Source organism: Stylophora pistillata, chromosome 6 (assembly GCF_964205215.1).
Source record: "Stylophora pistillata chromosome 6, jaStyPist1.2, whole genome shotgun sequence".
NCBI classification, from domain to species: Eukaryota; Metazoa; Cnidaria; class Anthozoa; order Scleractinia; family Pocilloporidae; genus Stylophora; species Stylophora pistillata.
The window spans coordinates 2,250,001-2,264,102 of NC_142524.1; the positions used below are offsets into that span (position 1 = coordinate 2,250,001).

Consider the following 14,102-nt stretch of genomic DNA (forward strand, 5'->3'; position numbering starts at 1 on the left):
TAACCTCTGGGACTAGACATTACTAGACTTACTCAAGTTCCCAATTAAAGGGAGGAAATCATAACAAAATATACAATTTCTGACTGTCAAACATCTCAGTAGGGCTAGATTTTTCGCTGATTACAAATACTGACAGGGTAAAATAGCTTTGTTAAGTGATAAATAATACTTGACTAATTTCCTGTCACAAATTAGAGCTGATGTTTAAAAAAGTTGTTTCATGACAAGTGATAATTTAAATGGGAGTCAATTTCTCAAAAATTTCTGGTACAAGAAGTACAAATATTTAGGCCAGTGTGATGCCATGAACCTGTGAGACCACGGGTGTTACGTGGTGTAAGATGGGTAGGAAGCTCTTTTGTAAATAATTCGTAAAATTTTTGATTTTCATTTGCTCTAGGAAAAGAATGCCAAAACCTCCTGCACAAAACAAAGAAAAGAAAAAATCTGAAAAAAAGAAGCCACAAGCTGCTACAGTATCTGATGAGTCAGATGAAGAGCTTGAATCTGAGGTTAATTACTATGAAAATGGATTTTAGGGATATTGATTTTGTAATTAATTTGGTTCATTTTTGTCATCAGTATTTTTAAATGGCCCTGTGAAGAAAAATGTTATTGCACTCAGTTGCCCATGAAAAAAAAAAAAAACAATTACAAGGTTTTCTTTATTATTTAATCATTTTAACCAGGAAGAAGATTCTTCTTCTGAAGGAACAAGTAATCACAATAACATCATACCAGCACCAGCTGTTCCATCATTAACCATAACAAGGCCAAGTACAGAACAAACTGAAGAGTAGGTGTCATTTCTTTATATATAAAGTTATCATTCTGACCTGTGTTGGTACATGTGGAGTTATGGTAAAACAAATCCATCCATTTCTTATTTAGTTTCAAGTTTGGTGTTGTTCCCTTTTCATGTTGCACTAAACCATTAAACACTTAGGTTGGATTATTTGATTATCCCATCAGTTTGGTAATAAATTTTCTTTTAAATTACTTCAGAGAATAAGGTAAGAGGCATACCAATAAACTTAGTTTTGTCATGCTATTAAAACTAGGATCAGCAGCTACAGGATAAGCCCTCTGCCTCATGAGCTGGCTTAACTGGATGAAACAACAAATTATTAGTACTGCAGTAAAGAACACTAATGCAGTAGCTAACTTGTTTATATTTTCTTTTCAGGAGTGAATCTTCATTACCAGTGAATATTCCCAAGCTTAACCAAATGTCTGGCATAATGGGAAGTTCATTAGATGAAGATGATGACTATGACTCATGAAAATACCAGAAAATATTGAGTCTAAGGAAGGTTTAACTTCTTTTTGAAAGAATTCAGAGTAAAAGAGACTGCTGTTGATGAGTTGGTACAATGGCAAAGGAATTTTGTTGCAGTTAACTTGTAAATCAGTCTGTAAATCATTACATCACTTTGACTAAGAGTTTTACAGGAATTTGTATTATCTTGTACATGCACTGTAAACTTGGCGTAGTGTATCGTTAAATTATTTTGAAGTGTTGAGTAGAATGCTTTTAGAAAATATTTTGTTGAGAAACTTCTTCAGGAGGCTATTGTTTGGGAGGGTAATGCCAGAGCTGAAAGAGCATCTAAAGAATGAACGATAGGCTGGAAAAGGAAACTTCAATGGCTACTGAGAAATTTTAAGGGCAAGCGTTAAGTCAAAGGCATTTCTCTTCCAATTTACTAGTAGGCCAGAATGGGTTTATTAGTACACAAGTTACTCAGTGCCTTATTCCATAGTTTGTGACAAGTGCTTCTCAGCCTTCTAGTTATAAAGGGACTCTGTGAAGGTAGGGGTTTTAATCTTTCCCTTTCCCTTGATGCACCTTAAAGTTTTTGTTTTTAGCACTGAAACTGTCAGGTCTTTGCCACCACTTCTTACCAAAGTAGTTGTGGCATCTGCCTATTAACAATGCGTGAGTGAGCCACCATGAGTGAGCCATTGTGAGTGAGCCATTGTGAGTGAGCCATCATGAGTGAGCAATCGTGAGTGAGCTATTGGGAGTGAGCCATCATGAGTGAGCCATTGTGAGTGAGCCATCGTGAGTGAGCCATCGTGAGTGAGCCATCGTGAGTGAGCCATTGTGAGTGAGCCATTGTGAGTGAGCCATCGTGAGTGAGCCATCATGAGTGAGCAATCGTGAGTGAGCTATCGCGAGTGAGCCATTGTGAGTGAGCCATTGTGAGTGAGCCATCGTGAGTGAGCCATTGTGAGTGAGCCATTGTGAGTGAGCCATGTGAGTGTGAGTGATCACCAGCATGCAGTAAAGATATACTGATGATATGAGTTGGAAAATTACTGTTTGCACTTGTCACTATTTTATGGAAGCATTCACTATGTAGTTGGCAAGTGGTAGAAGGGAGTGGCTCAGATCAGTGAATTGTTGGTTGTTAAATTAAACAAACTTATCACTTATTAACTTATTATTAAGTTGAGAAATTGAATTAGATTTTCTTGAAACCTTTTAACATGTTTATTATTATTACCAAACAGGCTTGTGCAGGCAATTACATGCCATTTTAGATAACATATACATTGTATGTTTGCCTATGTGCTTTTATTTTTCTGAAATAAATTTGTATAAGATTGTTTTACATAAGTTCCACAAGAAAGCAACCAAAGAAATCCTTAAAAAAAAAATTATATAGAAAGTCAGCACTAAGACCCCACCCCCTTAAAGAGAGGCATGCCATGAAGGCATTGAACCCCAGACCGTGTTGAAGACCAAATCTGTCAATTTCCCCAGCCTTGTGGAACTAAATATCTGGCTTGCTGACAGAATGGAGCCATTTCTACTATATTAAAACAGGGTGGTTACACTTGGACCAGGAACTGCATCCATTCACGTCCTTCTCGTCCAGAAAGACACCCTGTTGGAGACATGCCACTTCCAACCCCCATCCCCTTAAAAAGGTACCTAATTGAAAGCTCCATTCTTAGCATTTTTCATAGGGCCCATCTACTCCACCCCATAGAATGAGGGACCCTTGGAGCAAGGTTGACACAGAGAGAACCACCCTCCCCTCCTTCTGACTTGTTGAATATTTGGTTCACATCTTTTACAACTTTTTAATGATCCCCACATGGCAGACAGTTGTAACAGTTTGGTTGGTACTTGGTGAAATCCTTCATACATGCATCAATACAGAAGAACCTATGGGAATACATGGTCATTTGCATTCACTAACTCACATTAAGGATGACACCAAGTACTTACCAACATTTCCCATCACTCCCTACTTTCTACCACTGACAAGACCTGAAAGAATAGCTCATTTCCAAATTATCCTTGGCCTCTATTTCAAAACGAGGCCTGGTGCTCAACCATTCTTGTGAATACGAGTTTAATTTGCATGTGAATGAAAACTCATTATCATATGAAAGGATGAGCACCAGGACTCGTTTTGAAAATGAGGCCAAGAGTGACTCGGAAATGGGCTATTCACTGGTTAATTTCGAGTAGACGTGGCAGAAAAAAGTTAACTGGGACATATTGTAGGCCATACACGATGCAAATGATAAACGCATGTAATGTACGGGACGTCTTAGGAAACTTACATGACATCTTTACAGAATGAATGACCGGAGTTGAACCAGCTGATTTTCACAGTACATTTTGAAAGTTGTTTTTCACCCGCTCAATATGAAGCCAAAACCTTCAAAATTTCAATATGTAGGAGCGATAGTTTGTGGAATTCCTTCCTCGCTTCCTGATGCTGCGCAAAGACTGAGTGATCCTTCAGAAGCCGTGAACTACAACAAAGCGGTGCAACAACACCAAGAGTATGTTCGTGCCTTAAAAGATCTTGGATTACAAGTTATAGAGCTTCCCGCTGACGAGAAATACCCTGATTGTGTCTTTGTCGAAGATGTGGCTGTTGTGTGTGACAAAGTTGCCCTACTTGCCCGTTTAGGTCACACAACCCGCCGCGGCGAAGCAACGAAAATGAAAACAACTCTGCAACAACTTGGGTTGAAAGTCGTTGAAATGCAAGAACCGGCTGCTTTAGATGGCGGAGATGTACTGTTTACCGGTAAAGAATTTCTGGTAGGCCTGTCTACTAGGACGAATCTAGCGGGAGTAAATTGTTTGGCTGAAACGTTCCCAAATTACCCAGTTACAACCATTCCAGTAACCGAACATCTTCACCTGAAATCAATGATGACTATGGCGGGCGATGATATGATTGTTGTCGGAGAAAGTGAAGAGGCCAAGAATGCTTGGTCCGAGATGGAGAAAAAAGCGAGGTTTCGCTATGAAAAGCTGAGTGTTTCTGAGGACACTGCGGCTAACTGCGTGTTTGTCAATGGTACACTGTTGCACCTGTCTGCAGCTGAAATTCCAAACAGTATTGAGACTTTTAATAAAATTACTGGACCAAAGATTGAACTGGAAAATTCTGAACTCCATAAAGTTGACGGCTGCCTCACTTGCTTGTCCATCTTAATATGAAAGAATCCTTGTAGCTAGAAAATACATGTATAGTATATAATATTTGTTGGTAGGTATCAGCTTGATGAAATGTCATCTTTAAAACACTTTCAAGGAGAATTAAGGATAGAGTGGTAAAAGTGAAAGAAGAAACTTTCTTAGCTGTGAATTAGTCCTTTGTCATTCACCCAGATGAATCATTCACTCAAAACATCAGCTTTTAAACTCTTTATGGTGGCCACCTTGTTACCCCTGCAGACACGGCACCACAGCTCCTTTTTTAGAAATTTGTTCCCTTTATTCATGCTTCTATTTGACGTCACATTGACTAATGTCATTATGTAAGACATCTGATAACATCACTGTTCTCCTGGGCTTTTGCAAGAGTCCATTTGGTTAATACAGGTATAAAAAGTAAAATGAATACAACTCTTGTGAAACTATTTCTGGAATAGTAATACATGAAATCATAACTTCTTTCAAATAAAATCACCAAGTTCAGCATTGTATTAAATAATGGGTAGTATGATAGAAATGGACTCTTACTTTGTGTAGAAGACACAGTTGATGTAAAATAATAGAGAACAAGAAAACAATGAAAACAGTAGGTCCATGAGGTGGTGTTATTTGGTGAAGTGTCCTTTGTCTTTTACACCAAGGGGTCTAGAAGTGGATTGGACAAATATTTAAGGCGACTAAAGTAAACACTAAAAGTCAAGTGTATGTTTGCAGAATTTTATTTTTCTTTACACATGTTGTAGAAGTAAGGGATCCACAGTTTCCATTAAAAAAAAGTCAAACGTGATATTCTTCCCTCTGATGACGCTCACATTTATACCTGTTGACCACTGTCTAGTTTTTTTTTTTTTTAATTATTTACAATTGGACAACAACTTATCAAAAATGGGACATCGATGCTGAAAGAAGTAATTGTTTTTTCATCTGAGTCCAGTCACAAGTGAGAGTATCAGATGGCAAAGAGAACTGTCAATGCCATATTGAAGTTGTTTACAAATGTCTCAAGCACAGGTATTACTTGGGAAAGAGGTACTTTAGGCAAACCAACATGCTCTCACACTGCACTGTGAGTATGAATAGCTGTAAATCCCCACATTTTTCACCATGCAAAGAGTTATATTCTTATCACTTGGGCCACAGAACTTTGCAATATGTGAGATGTTGCCTTTTCAACATGTTGTGAAGGTTTCACCCTTAATTTGGCATAAGTACCACCAACAAGGCCCTTGGCAAGTCGACCTGGATTCACACACAAACACCCAAGAATATCCTGTAGTGATAAACACAGTGAAATATCAGCAGGTGCTCTACATAGCCAGGTGTGTAAGTACTATTGCTGGATCAAGTGTACCAGTGGTAGCCACCCTCAACATACTGATTGTTTAATAGTGAAGTGGAGTAAAATTTAGATTGATCGTTATGTCAGTCAGTGATCAGTCAACAGTTTTATGATAGTGGACCAATGTTTGGTTGATGGTTGACCCTCACTCAACTAAAAGGATAACATCGTGGTTGACATCTCAACCAAGACATCAGCTGACAACAGCCAAGAGTGGGTTGACCATCACTAAAACATTAATCCTCCCCTCCCTTGCAGGGTTAACTTCAGTTTATCTTGGTTTCCATGAGAAGAACTGACTTGGATTATTGCTACCTTCCATGGATGGGAGGCTAGTGCCAGTTTCACCCCCACCTGCATTTTATCACATTTCCCAAAAATTTGCTCATACTCATTTACAAGGGGAGGGGGGAGTGGGGAGGGGGAGTGGGGAGGGGGAATGAGGGGAGGGGGTAGGAGGAAGGGAGGGGCACTAAAAGAGTAAGGTGTCTCGCCAAAGAAGACAACAAAGTAACCTGGCCAAGCCTCTGACCCACACATCTGGATTTGGAGTTCATCTATCTAAATGTTTACTCCCCTCCCTGCCTCTCCCCTCTTGCCTATACTCCCATTCATTTCTGACAAACAATCAGTACAGGATAGAGGAATTTCCATAGGCACATGTGCTAGACATCTGATCAGCAAGGAAAAATTTTACCTTTGCAAAGTATCGCAAATCTGATGGCAGGATCAAGATATCAGGATTGTAAGGGAATATGGCTTGCTTCTCAAACTGCTCATAGTCCAGATTTACATCCTCTGCTGGTGGATGCAAGGGGTAATAACTACAAACAAAACATTTTTTAACAATTTTTTAATCATGTCAAAAAAGGGAAGGACAATATTTTGATGATTGTTGGTGATCAGTTGGTGTTAAAAACATATATTACTCCTAATTTATATATATATATATAACAAACTTTCTCTTCTCGTGTTTGTTTTTCACTTACCATATTATTCAATTAATGAGTGTCAAATAATATTTCATACCTGTGCTGGTGAAGAATGTATCTCACAAGACGGCCAAGTCTGTCAGATGATCCTGGTGGACTGAGGCAAACAAAAATGTAAGAAATAAGTGAAGGTAGATGAGAGAAATATTTTGAAAGCATTTAAAAAATTATATCAACATATTGTTTGGTGATATATCACATCATGAAAATATTGGTACAAGGATTCTAGACTATTTCATTACCAAACTGTCTCTTCACTACCCAGGTGCAATAAAACATCCATGGATGAAAGGCCAATCGTCACATTGTTGACAACAAGGGTGCACGGATCTGGCACAAAATGAATTCGCTGTAAGAGATCAAAATAACAATGGAAGTAAAAGTTGTGTCTTTTTATTTCTTGTGACACAAGTAGTTGCACACAACAATGACTACTTACAATAACCACTTTACCCTTTAATCCCGAATATCAGTATGCATATTCTCCATACTGTTCTCTATAAATTTCCTAAGGTGCTGACATGGAGAATTTTTTTTCTAACCATTTTCACTGCATTACCACAGTAGGGTAGGACTAGAACGGAAAATAATTATGCGAACCATGCGAGTAGTCCACCCGATAAATCCCACCCCAGGGGAGGACATCCATCACACAGTAATCTCGTGCGTGGGAATTTAATGTCTCCTACCCCTAACTCTGCAGGAGATGGGACCTCCATTTATTCATCCCTATCCGAGAAGACTAGAATATCTAACCATTACTTGATGTTATAGAAAGGTAGCATATTCTTCTCAATTATTTTAAGACCTTGAGTGTTGGTCCGGCTGGGGCTTGAACCCTCGACCTCCCGCACAATACTCCAGCGCTCTATCCATTGAGCTAACCGGGAGGCGGTGTTTAACAGTCAAGAGCTTCAACCCCGGACAAAACTGTTGAGACATTTCAATGCAACTTTTAATTTCCCTCCATGCAACAATCGTTTCCAAAAGGAACAAACTTGCCCCCCTCCCCACCCCTGATACAATGTTGTTGGGGCTTTTAAACAGCTCAAGCATGCATTTCTTGTGTTACTGCAAACAACATTGCAATAGGGGAGGGGGGAAACAATCTCTGAATTTGCAACAGTAAGCATTTTTGTCAGGGTGAGTGCAAAAAATAAGTATTATTTTTTGTAATGTGTCTCAACAGGTTTCGTCCGAGGTTGTTCTTTAGTTGATCACTTCTTTATTCTCGTGACCTTAAAGTGTGACTCAGGGGCAGTACTGTAAGGAGAAGTTCCATGCTAGTCACTCTAACAGGTTAAAGCATTAAGTTACAAGGACAAATATAACTAGTGTGTAGGTATATACCTCTGTTATATTGGATTCCGAGATGTCAAGTTTGGTACTGAAGGGTGGTTGGGGATAAACAAAGTGGTGGTGAATGTCTCGATATGATGGCACAAAGACAACTACTGTGGAAAGGCTGAAAAATAAAATTCACACTGTTGTTTAAAAGGATTATTTTTGAAACTCATTTGAAAACTTGTAGGAAGAATTGTTGACACAGCAAATAGTTTGATCAGAATGATCTAGTTATAGCTTCATTGAAAATTACTTCACTGTTATGGTAGTAAGTTTCCTGATGACATCCAGAGAGAAAAAAAAAAACAAAACAAAAAAACAATTGATTACTTACTTTTCAGTAGCTTTGATTATCTGCTGGACTTGTCTATCAAAGATGTCTTCATATGGTTCCTCTAAATCACCATTCTACAAATTACAGAATTCCCTTATATTAGGAAGAGTTGTTGAATCACCCAAAATGGGAACTTGGAAGCTAATCTATAGTTTAGTACCAAAACCAAATTTCAAATTACAATGAGTTTAAATTACCATTAACCACAAAAAAACTATATTTATTTGAAGAGTTTAGTGCACAATGAAAAGATGAAGTGTTAAAGTTTACTTACAATAATCTGTTCATGTTTGCTATCAACAAATGGTCCAAGCTACAGAGAAAAAAATTAGAAAGAGCAATTACTAAAAAACTAGTAATTCTTAAAAGCGTTGTTCAAAGATCCTTCTGAAAAGGGAATCAATTTGGTAATATGTTTTAAATATTTTTACCAAAATAAGAAGATCTGGGTTGTCGTTTTGAACCGTTCTCATAAGATCAGCAAGGGGTTCATAAAGGAGACTGTCTGAGGTTGTGAAGGGGCCTGCAGCTACTGACATCAGAAAAGGTTCTGCCAAAAAAAAAAAAAAAAAATCAATAATCACTGTATGCAGGTGGCTTGTTGTAAAAAGTGCAAGTAGTAAACAAACAAACAAACAGTGCAAGGCTCTCTGTAATAAATTTGAACCCTTTAACTCCAGAGATCTGATTGTCAATTCTTCCCTCTAGCTTTAACACCTTTCCTTGTCAGTTACTGGAGTTTGGTGTTAGATCAAGGTCAAAACTCTGCACAATAAGTTTGAGTGCTCTCATTACCTTTTTTCTGGATAATGTATATAAATATACATAAATATGGTGAGTTAGGAAAATGCAAATATATATCAAAGGGTTAAATAAAGTTCTTGAGCAGCAAACTAAATCTTATAACCTGTAGGTACTCTTACACAAATCAGCAACTGAGTGTAAGAATTACCTGAGGACATGTCTTCAGAAGCTGGTTCAACATTGTCCAGTGATGGACGGAAAGGAAGCTGAACTCCCTAACGGGAAAGAAGAACTTACAATAACACTGGTTTACAACTGTTTAGTTCATATTTGAACTGAATTCTATGATTTCTATGCTTCAGAAAAGAAGCAAATTGATTTTTTTCAGAGTCAAATCTTTAAGAAATAAAGAACAGGTAACTTCCAATTGACCACATTAAAGCAAGGAGGTGGCCGCCAGAACTCCTGTCATATCTGTCACCTTAAGGGTTACTTGTCTTCATCCTAAGGGTGGATCCTCGGCTATTATAATGATTTAAAACATTACATTATTTTAAGTAGGAATTTCATTGACTCACTGTACAAATTTTGTTGACAACTAATTTTTGCCCAGTGCTATTTAATCCCTGAACAGCAATGACCTGAAATAAGATGGTAATAAATACAGTAAAAATAATACTAATAACAATAACAATGTTTAACAATAGTTTGTCTTACAATTGAGGTAGTTCTTATATGAACTGTTAGGATTAAAGACACATTACCTGGCCTGGAAAAACTGTAAACTGTCGCAATTCAGAGAGGTCCAACTTAATTCGTTGTCCTGATGAAATTTCCTGAGAACCTTCAAGTATTACTGACTGCGCATTCAATTTGCCATTTGAATCACAGCACACACGACCAATGACAGAAACCTCTTCCTAAATTAAAAATGAAAAAAAAAGAGTTTCAGAAAATGTTTTTTTTTTTGTTAAGGAATAGTACACTTTTGAACACACATCTCAGAAAGAAAAAAGTTTACAAATAACAGCTAATCCTTGTGCTGTGATCAGTTTTATCATATACTGAAAGGTGACTGTGTAGGTCTATGAAATACCTGAGTTGGAATACAAAGACTTGAAAATTCCTCAATGCCTAAACTTTCCTGTAATTTTTCTGCCATGTCATCTATGAGGTCACTGAGTACTACAAAGAAAATAAAGGTTAATTTCACAACTACCACATAAAATAAAAATAATGACAATAAAAATAGTGAATACATAGTGAGAAATTTGTATTCAAACTATTTCTGCATCTTCCAAAGCTTACTTAAGATCTATTTTACTAGACTTAGTCCTACTGAAATCTCAGAAGTCACCACAAAAAGACATACCAGCACCCTTATCGGCCTGCTTTTGAAACATGTATTTGAAGTCATCAAAAGCTTCTTTCTGATCTGCACAATGCACGGTAAGATGTGATGATAGTAAATGCCCCTGAAGGATTTGTTGTGGATCAGCTCCACTGGGATTAAAGGAGCACACAACTTCTCCTGCATTGCTACGGGAACCATACTTGACACTAGGTGTGGCACTAAAAATGATAATACAAAATATTGCTTTTTTTGAATAAGTGGGCAACATATATGAGAAGGAAAGTAATCCTATCGCAGCTAAATCACCTCAAGTTACTTTGAGAGAAATTATTCAGTGTGCTTTATCAGTGAAATATCTCCAAGCAGCAAAAATTACTGTAAGTTACAAATGTTTAATATGAAAAAGAGAATAACTATTTAATTTGCAGATATGAATTTCAAATTTTCTGATGTTATTAAAATTATGCAATAATAACAATAACAAAAATTATAAGTCCCTGAACAGGACACCAAAACAAAAAAATCCAAGTTTTAACTAAAATTTTTTATCACAATGTATGTGTACCTCTGTGCTGATTCAAAGTCTTCATTGATTGACACAACACAAATATAATGGTGGACAATGTTAACTCCAATGACTACCTCATGTTAATAGTTACCTGGCAGGAGAAAAATGAGCTGGTGATAAAGGAGTCGTCCCAGGACTCCGGCCAATAGATGTATGTCTTTTGTTAATTGCTTCAGGAGTTGTATGAGGCCTTTTGATGGATGCCTGAAATCAAATCATTTAATCCAAAAGTGTTTGCAGTAGTTAAACAGGGGTAGGTTGAGTCTAATTGTTGGTCAGAGAACTGTCTACGAAAACTGCTGAAATACCAGGGGTAAACTGATGTCCTTCCGAAGAGGAACAGCAATACTTCAAGTTGTTCTAAGGTCTAGGAGCTCCTGGGTCTGCTAGTTCAACTATATTTCAGAACCACTACCCAGCATTTGGCTTCCTAAAATCATACAACACTTGGCTAAAATGAAAGTTTCATTAACCAGGAAAACAAAATAGCAAACAAACAAAAAAACAAAAACTTATTTTAATCTGACTTTCGACCATAAGCACTATGTAATAAGTATGTTCCAGCTTGTTAAATGACTTTCCAACGCAGGTAGACAAATTAATAACTTTTGCTCATGGTTAGTTGCCAAAATTTTTTTACTTGTAGTGGTGACCAAGAATAGTAAAAACTGAGCTAAAACCAGACAAATTTAAGCAGCCATGCAAGTTAGTCTCATTCATGGGGAAAACCTGTTCTTCTTCCCAAAACTGAGCAAATTACCTTATATCCAGGGGTTTGATAGCATTCATACAAATCTTCACCCTCGTCATTTATACTACATATGCTTGTCAAGGTCTACTACAACATTTGTTTCGTATGAATAAAGGAATACTGTCAAAATCTGGATGCTCTAAAACACTTGGTATACAAGACTTACAAATAACCATGCAAAACATATGTCAGAGAAAAATCTTACTTGTTCAAAAATTTCAATGGAGTTTTTAACTAAATCATCCTCCTGGTGTCCCCCCATGCACCTCAACAACAAGAAAACCAAGCAGTAAGTCTTCTTGTGCATCTTTAGTGAACAAACCAAGAGACCCTAGGAACTCAAGAGAAGCCCCCAGAGTGGGAGGGAAAGCAACAACAACTGCAACAACTACAGTGAAGTGTCAATCAACAACCAGCTGGAAAACAGCATGGGACCCTGCGGCTAATGAAGTCATCACTTAGGAATGTGAATGATGGATAAAGTATGCGACATGATAAGAGTACTGGAGAATTATCATATAACAACTTCAATTATCAGGTTATGTACTAAATAGCTACAACCTCAACGATGATCAAAATACTGTGGCAAAAATAAAAGATACAGGTCATCTATATTGTTCTTGTTATACAGTGAAGGCCTGGTCTCTTCCACTTTGATGTTCAACTGCTTCTGTGGTTTCTTGGCTTTAAACTGCATTTGAAAGAACAGATTCAAGTAAACCTTATTTCATATTTAAGTGAAACAGGAAGAAAACTAGTGATAGCTTATCTTGTTGAATGAAACGGATCCTTAGAAACTGAACCTTACATGCTTAAGACTCAAGGACCTTGCAAACCTGAAATTCTTCACACATCCAGTAGCTGCATCAATAGCTGGCATTGAACCTGATTGGTCAGCAACTGTGCTTGGAATTTCAAATTTGTAATTCCTTAATGTACTTCTCCTTTCATTATAAACATCTTAAAAATTTAAGACGGATTACTAGCCTAGAGAATGTCAATTTACCCTCAACATCCTAACATCAGTATTCATTTTCTCCATACTTTCCTCTATACTTTTCTTTTAGTTCTGAAAAGGAGAATTCCTTAAACAATCAAAGCTTCTTAGGTTGGCAATCATTCCCTTCAATAAATATCTCTTATTAACCAAGTGCGAGGGCCGTACTGGGAGAATATCGGCCCAAGGTCTTGACAGTATGGACTGAGGGTCGATATTCTTCCAGTACGGTCCCGAGCAAGCTTTGGTTAATAAGAGATTTATTAGACGACTGAAGTTCAAAGGGACACAAGTGCGGTATCATTCGGGACAATTCAGGACAGTGCCTGGTCCAATACTTAGAGAATATTGGACCGGCAATAGAGCATTTTGATTGGTTGATTTTAGTTATTGGCCCTCTGACTGCCCGAGTCGTGTAATAATTCTATTTATTCTATATTTATATTTCTTGTGATTTAAATGAATGATTCAGCCGTTTTACAGTAGAGAAAACTAGATTCTGGTTACTGATCTTAGTGTTATGAGGTTAATCCCAAACTGTGCATAAATTTGAAACTGAGAACAGAGTGCTAAAATTACAAATTTATTTATAACCAAGTTATCAAATTACTTTCCTTGCAATTTGGAGCAAATCTATGCTTTCAAGATTTTTCAGATCACAATATTTTCCAATCTTTGAAAAATCGTGCACATTAAAGGCAAAAAAATGTACTCCAAGCCCTTTCTATTACTAACTACTGCGACAACAATCATCAACGTTACAAACCAAATAGGTCCTTACCTTTCTTTCAAAATTTTCCAGAGATGAGAGATCAGGTTCATGACTTGATGAAATAGATGTCACATAGGCGATCCATTCCTCAACTAACTCGGAGGCACTCAAATGATACAAGACGCAAAGTTCCTTCACTAATATGCGCAAAGGAAAGACAATATTTCAGAATATTATCGATAAGAAAATCCACCTCATGGATGGAAAAGGTTATCGTTATTCCATGCCAATTACCTACATTTATCTAGAACAGACAGATTATCTATGGAGACAGAAAACTCCTCAAATTCTCGCTCAATTTCCACATCAGTTACCATGTTGGTTTCTTCTGAAATTTGGCGCCAATCTTTACGTGTACTCCATTACGAGGCTGACCGGGAGTAATCAACTTGGGGCTGGGAATGAAAGCTTTTGTGCTTATTCGATTCGAGAG

The 14,102-nt window shown here is 37.3% G+C and overlaps 3 protein-coding genes across 4 annotated transcripts in view; 2 read left to right on the forward strand and 1 right to left on the reverse strand.

Annotated features, from left to right (window-relative positions):
• The window catches only part of LOC111330422 (uncharacterized), a 4,927-nt gene extending 2,315 nt beyond the window's left edge, over positions 1-2,612 (forward strand). The window contains exons 5-7 of the mRNA XM_022935276.2: positions 401-512; positions 690-796; positions 1,187-2,612. Of these exons, the coding sequence (XP_022791011.1) occupies positions 401-512; positions 690-796; positions 1,187-1,283 (316 nt within the window). The 3' untranslated portion in view covers positions 1,284-2,612. The remainder of the gene's footprint in view (positions 1-400; positions 513-689; positions 797-1,186) is intronic.
• Positions 2,613-3,384: 772 nt separating this feature from the next.
• On the forward strand, positions 3,385-5,261 carry LOC111330360 (N(G),N(G)-dimethylarginine dimethylaminohydrolase 1). The gene has a single exon (XM_022935197.2). The coding sequence runs from the start codon at positions 3,668-3,670 to the stop codon at positions 4,475-4,477; it is 810 nt and encodes a 269-aa protein (XP_022790932.2). The 5' UTR covers positions 3,385-3,667; the 3' UTR covers positions 4,478-5,261.
• LOC111330359 (DNA polymerase alpha subunit B) lies at positions 5,178-14,053 on the reverse strand. Of its 2 annotated transcripts, XM_022935196.2 has the most exons (18): positions 13,908-14,053; positions 13,679-13,806; positions 12,503-12,591; positions 11,910-11,964; positions 11,241-11,353; positions 10,600-10,799; positions 10,324-10,412; positions 9,992-10,147; positions 9,806-9,868; positions 9,436-9,502; positions 8,915-9,033; positions 8,758-8,796; positions 8,484-8,557; positions 8,156-8,270; positions 7,048-7,154; positions 6,843-6,902; positions 6,511-6,637; positions 5,178-5,744 (listed from the first exon to the last, which is right to left on the reverse strand). In XM_022935196.2, the coding sequence occupies exons 1-18, from the start codon at positions 13,984-13,986 to the stop codon at positions 5,589-5,591; spliced, it is 1,836 nt and encodes a 611-aa protein (XP_022790931.2). In that variant the 5' UTR covers positions 13,987-14,053; the 3' UTR covers positions 5,178-5,588. The 2 variants fall into 2 exon arrangements, with proteins under 2 accessions (XP_022790931.2, XP_088581663.1); XM_088725537.1 differs by lacking the exons at positions 11,910-11,964; positions 12,503-12,591; positions 13,679-13,806; positions 13,908-14,053 and adding an exon at positions 12,106-12,250.
• Between the last annotated feature and the right edge of the window lie 49 nt (positions 14,054-14,102).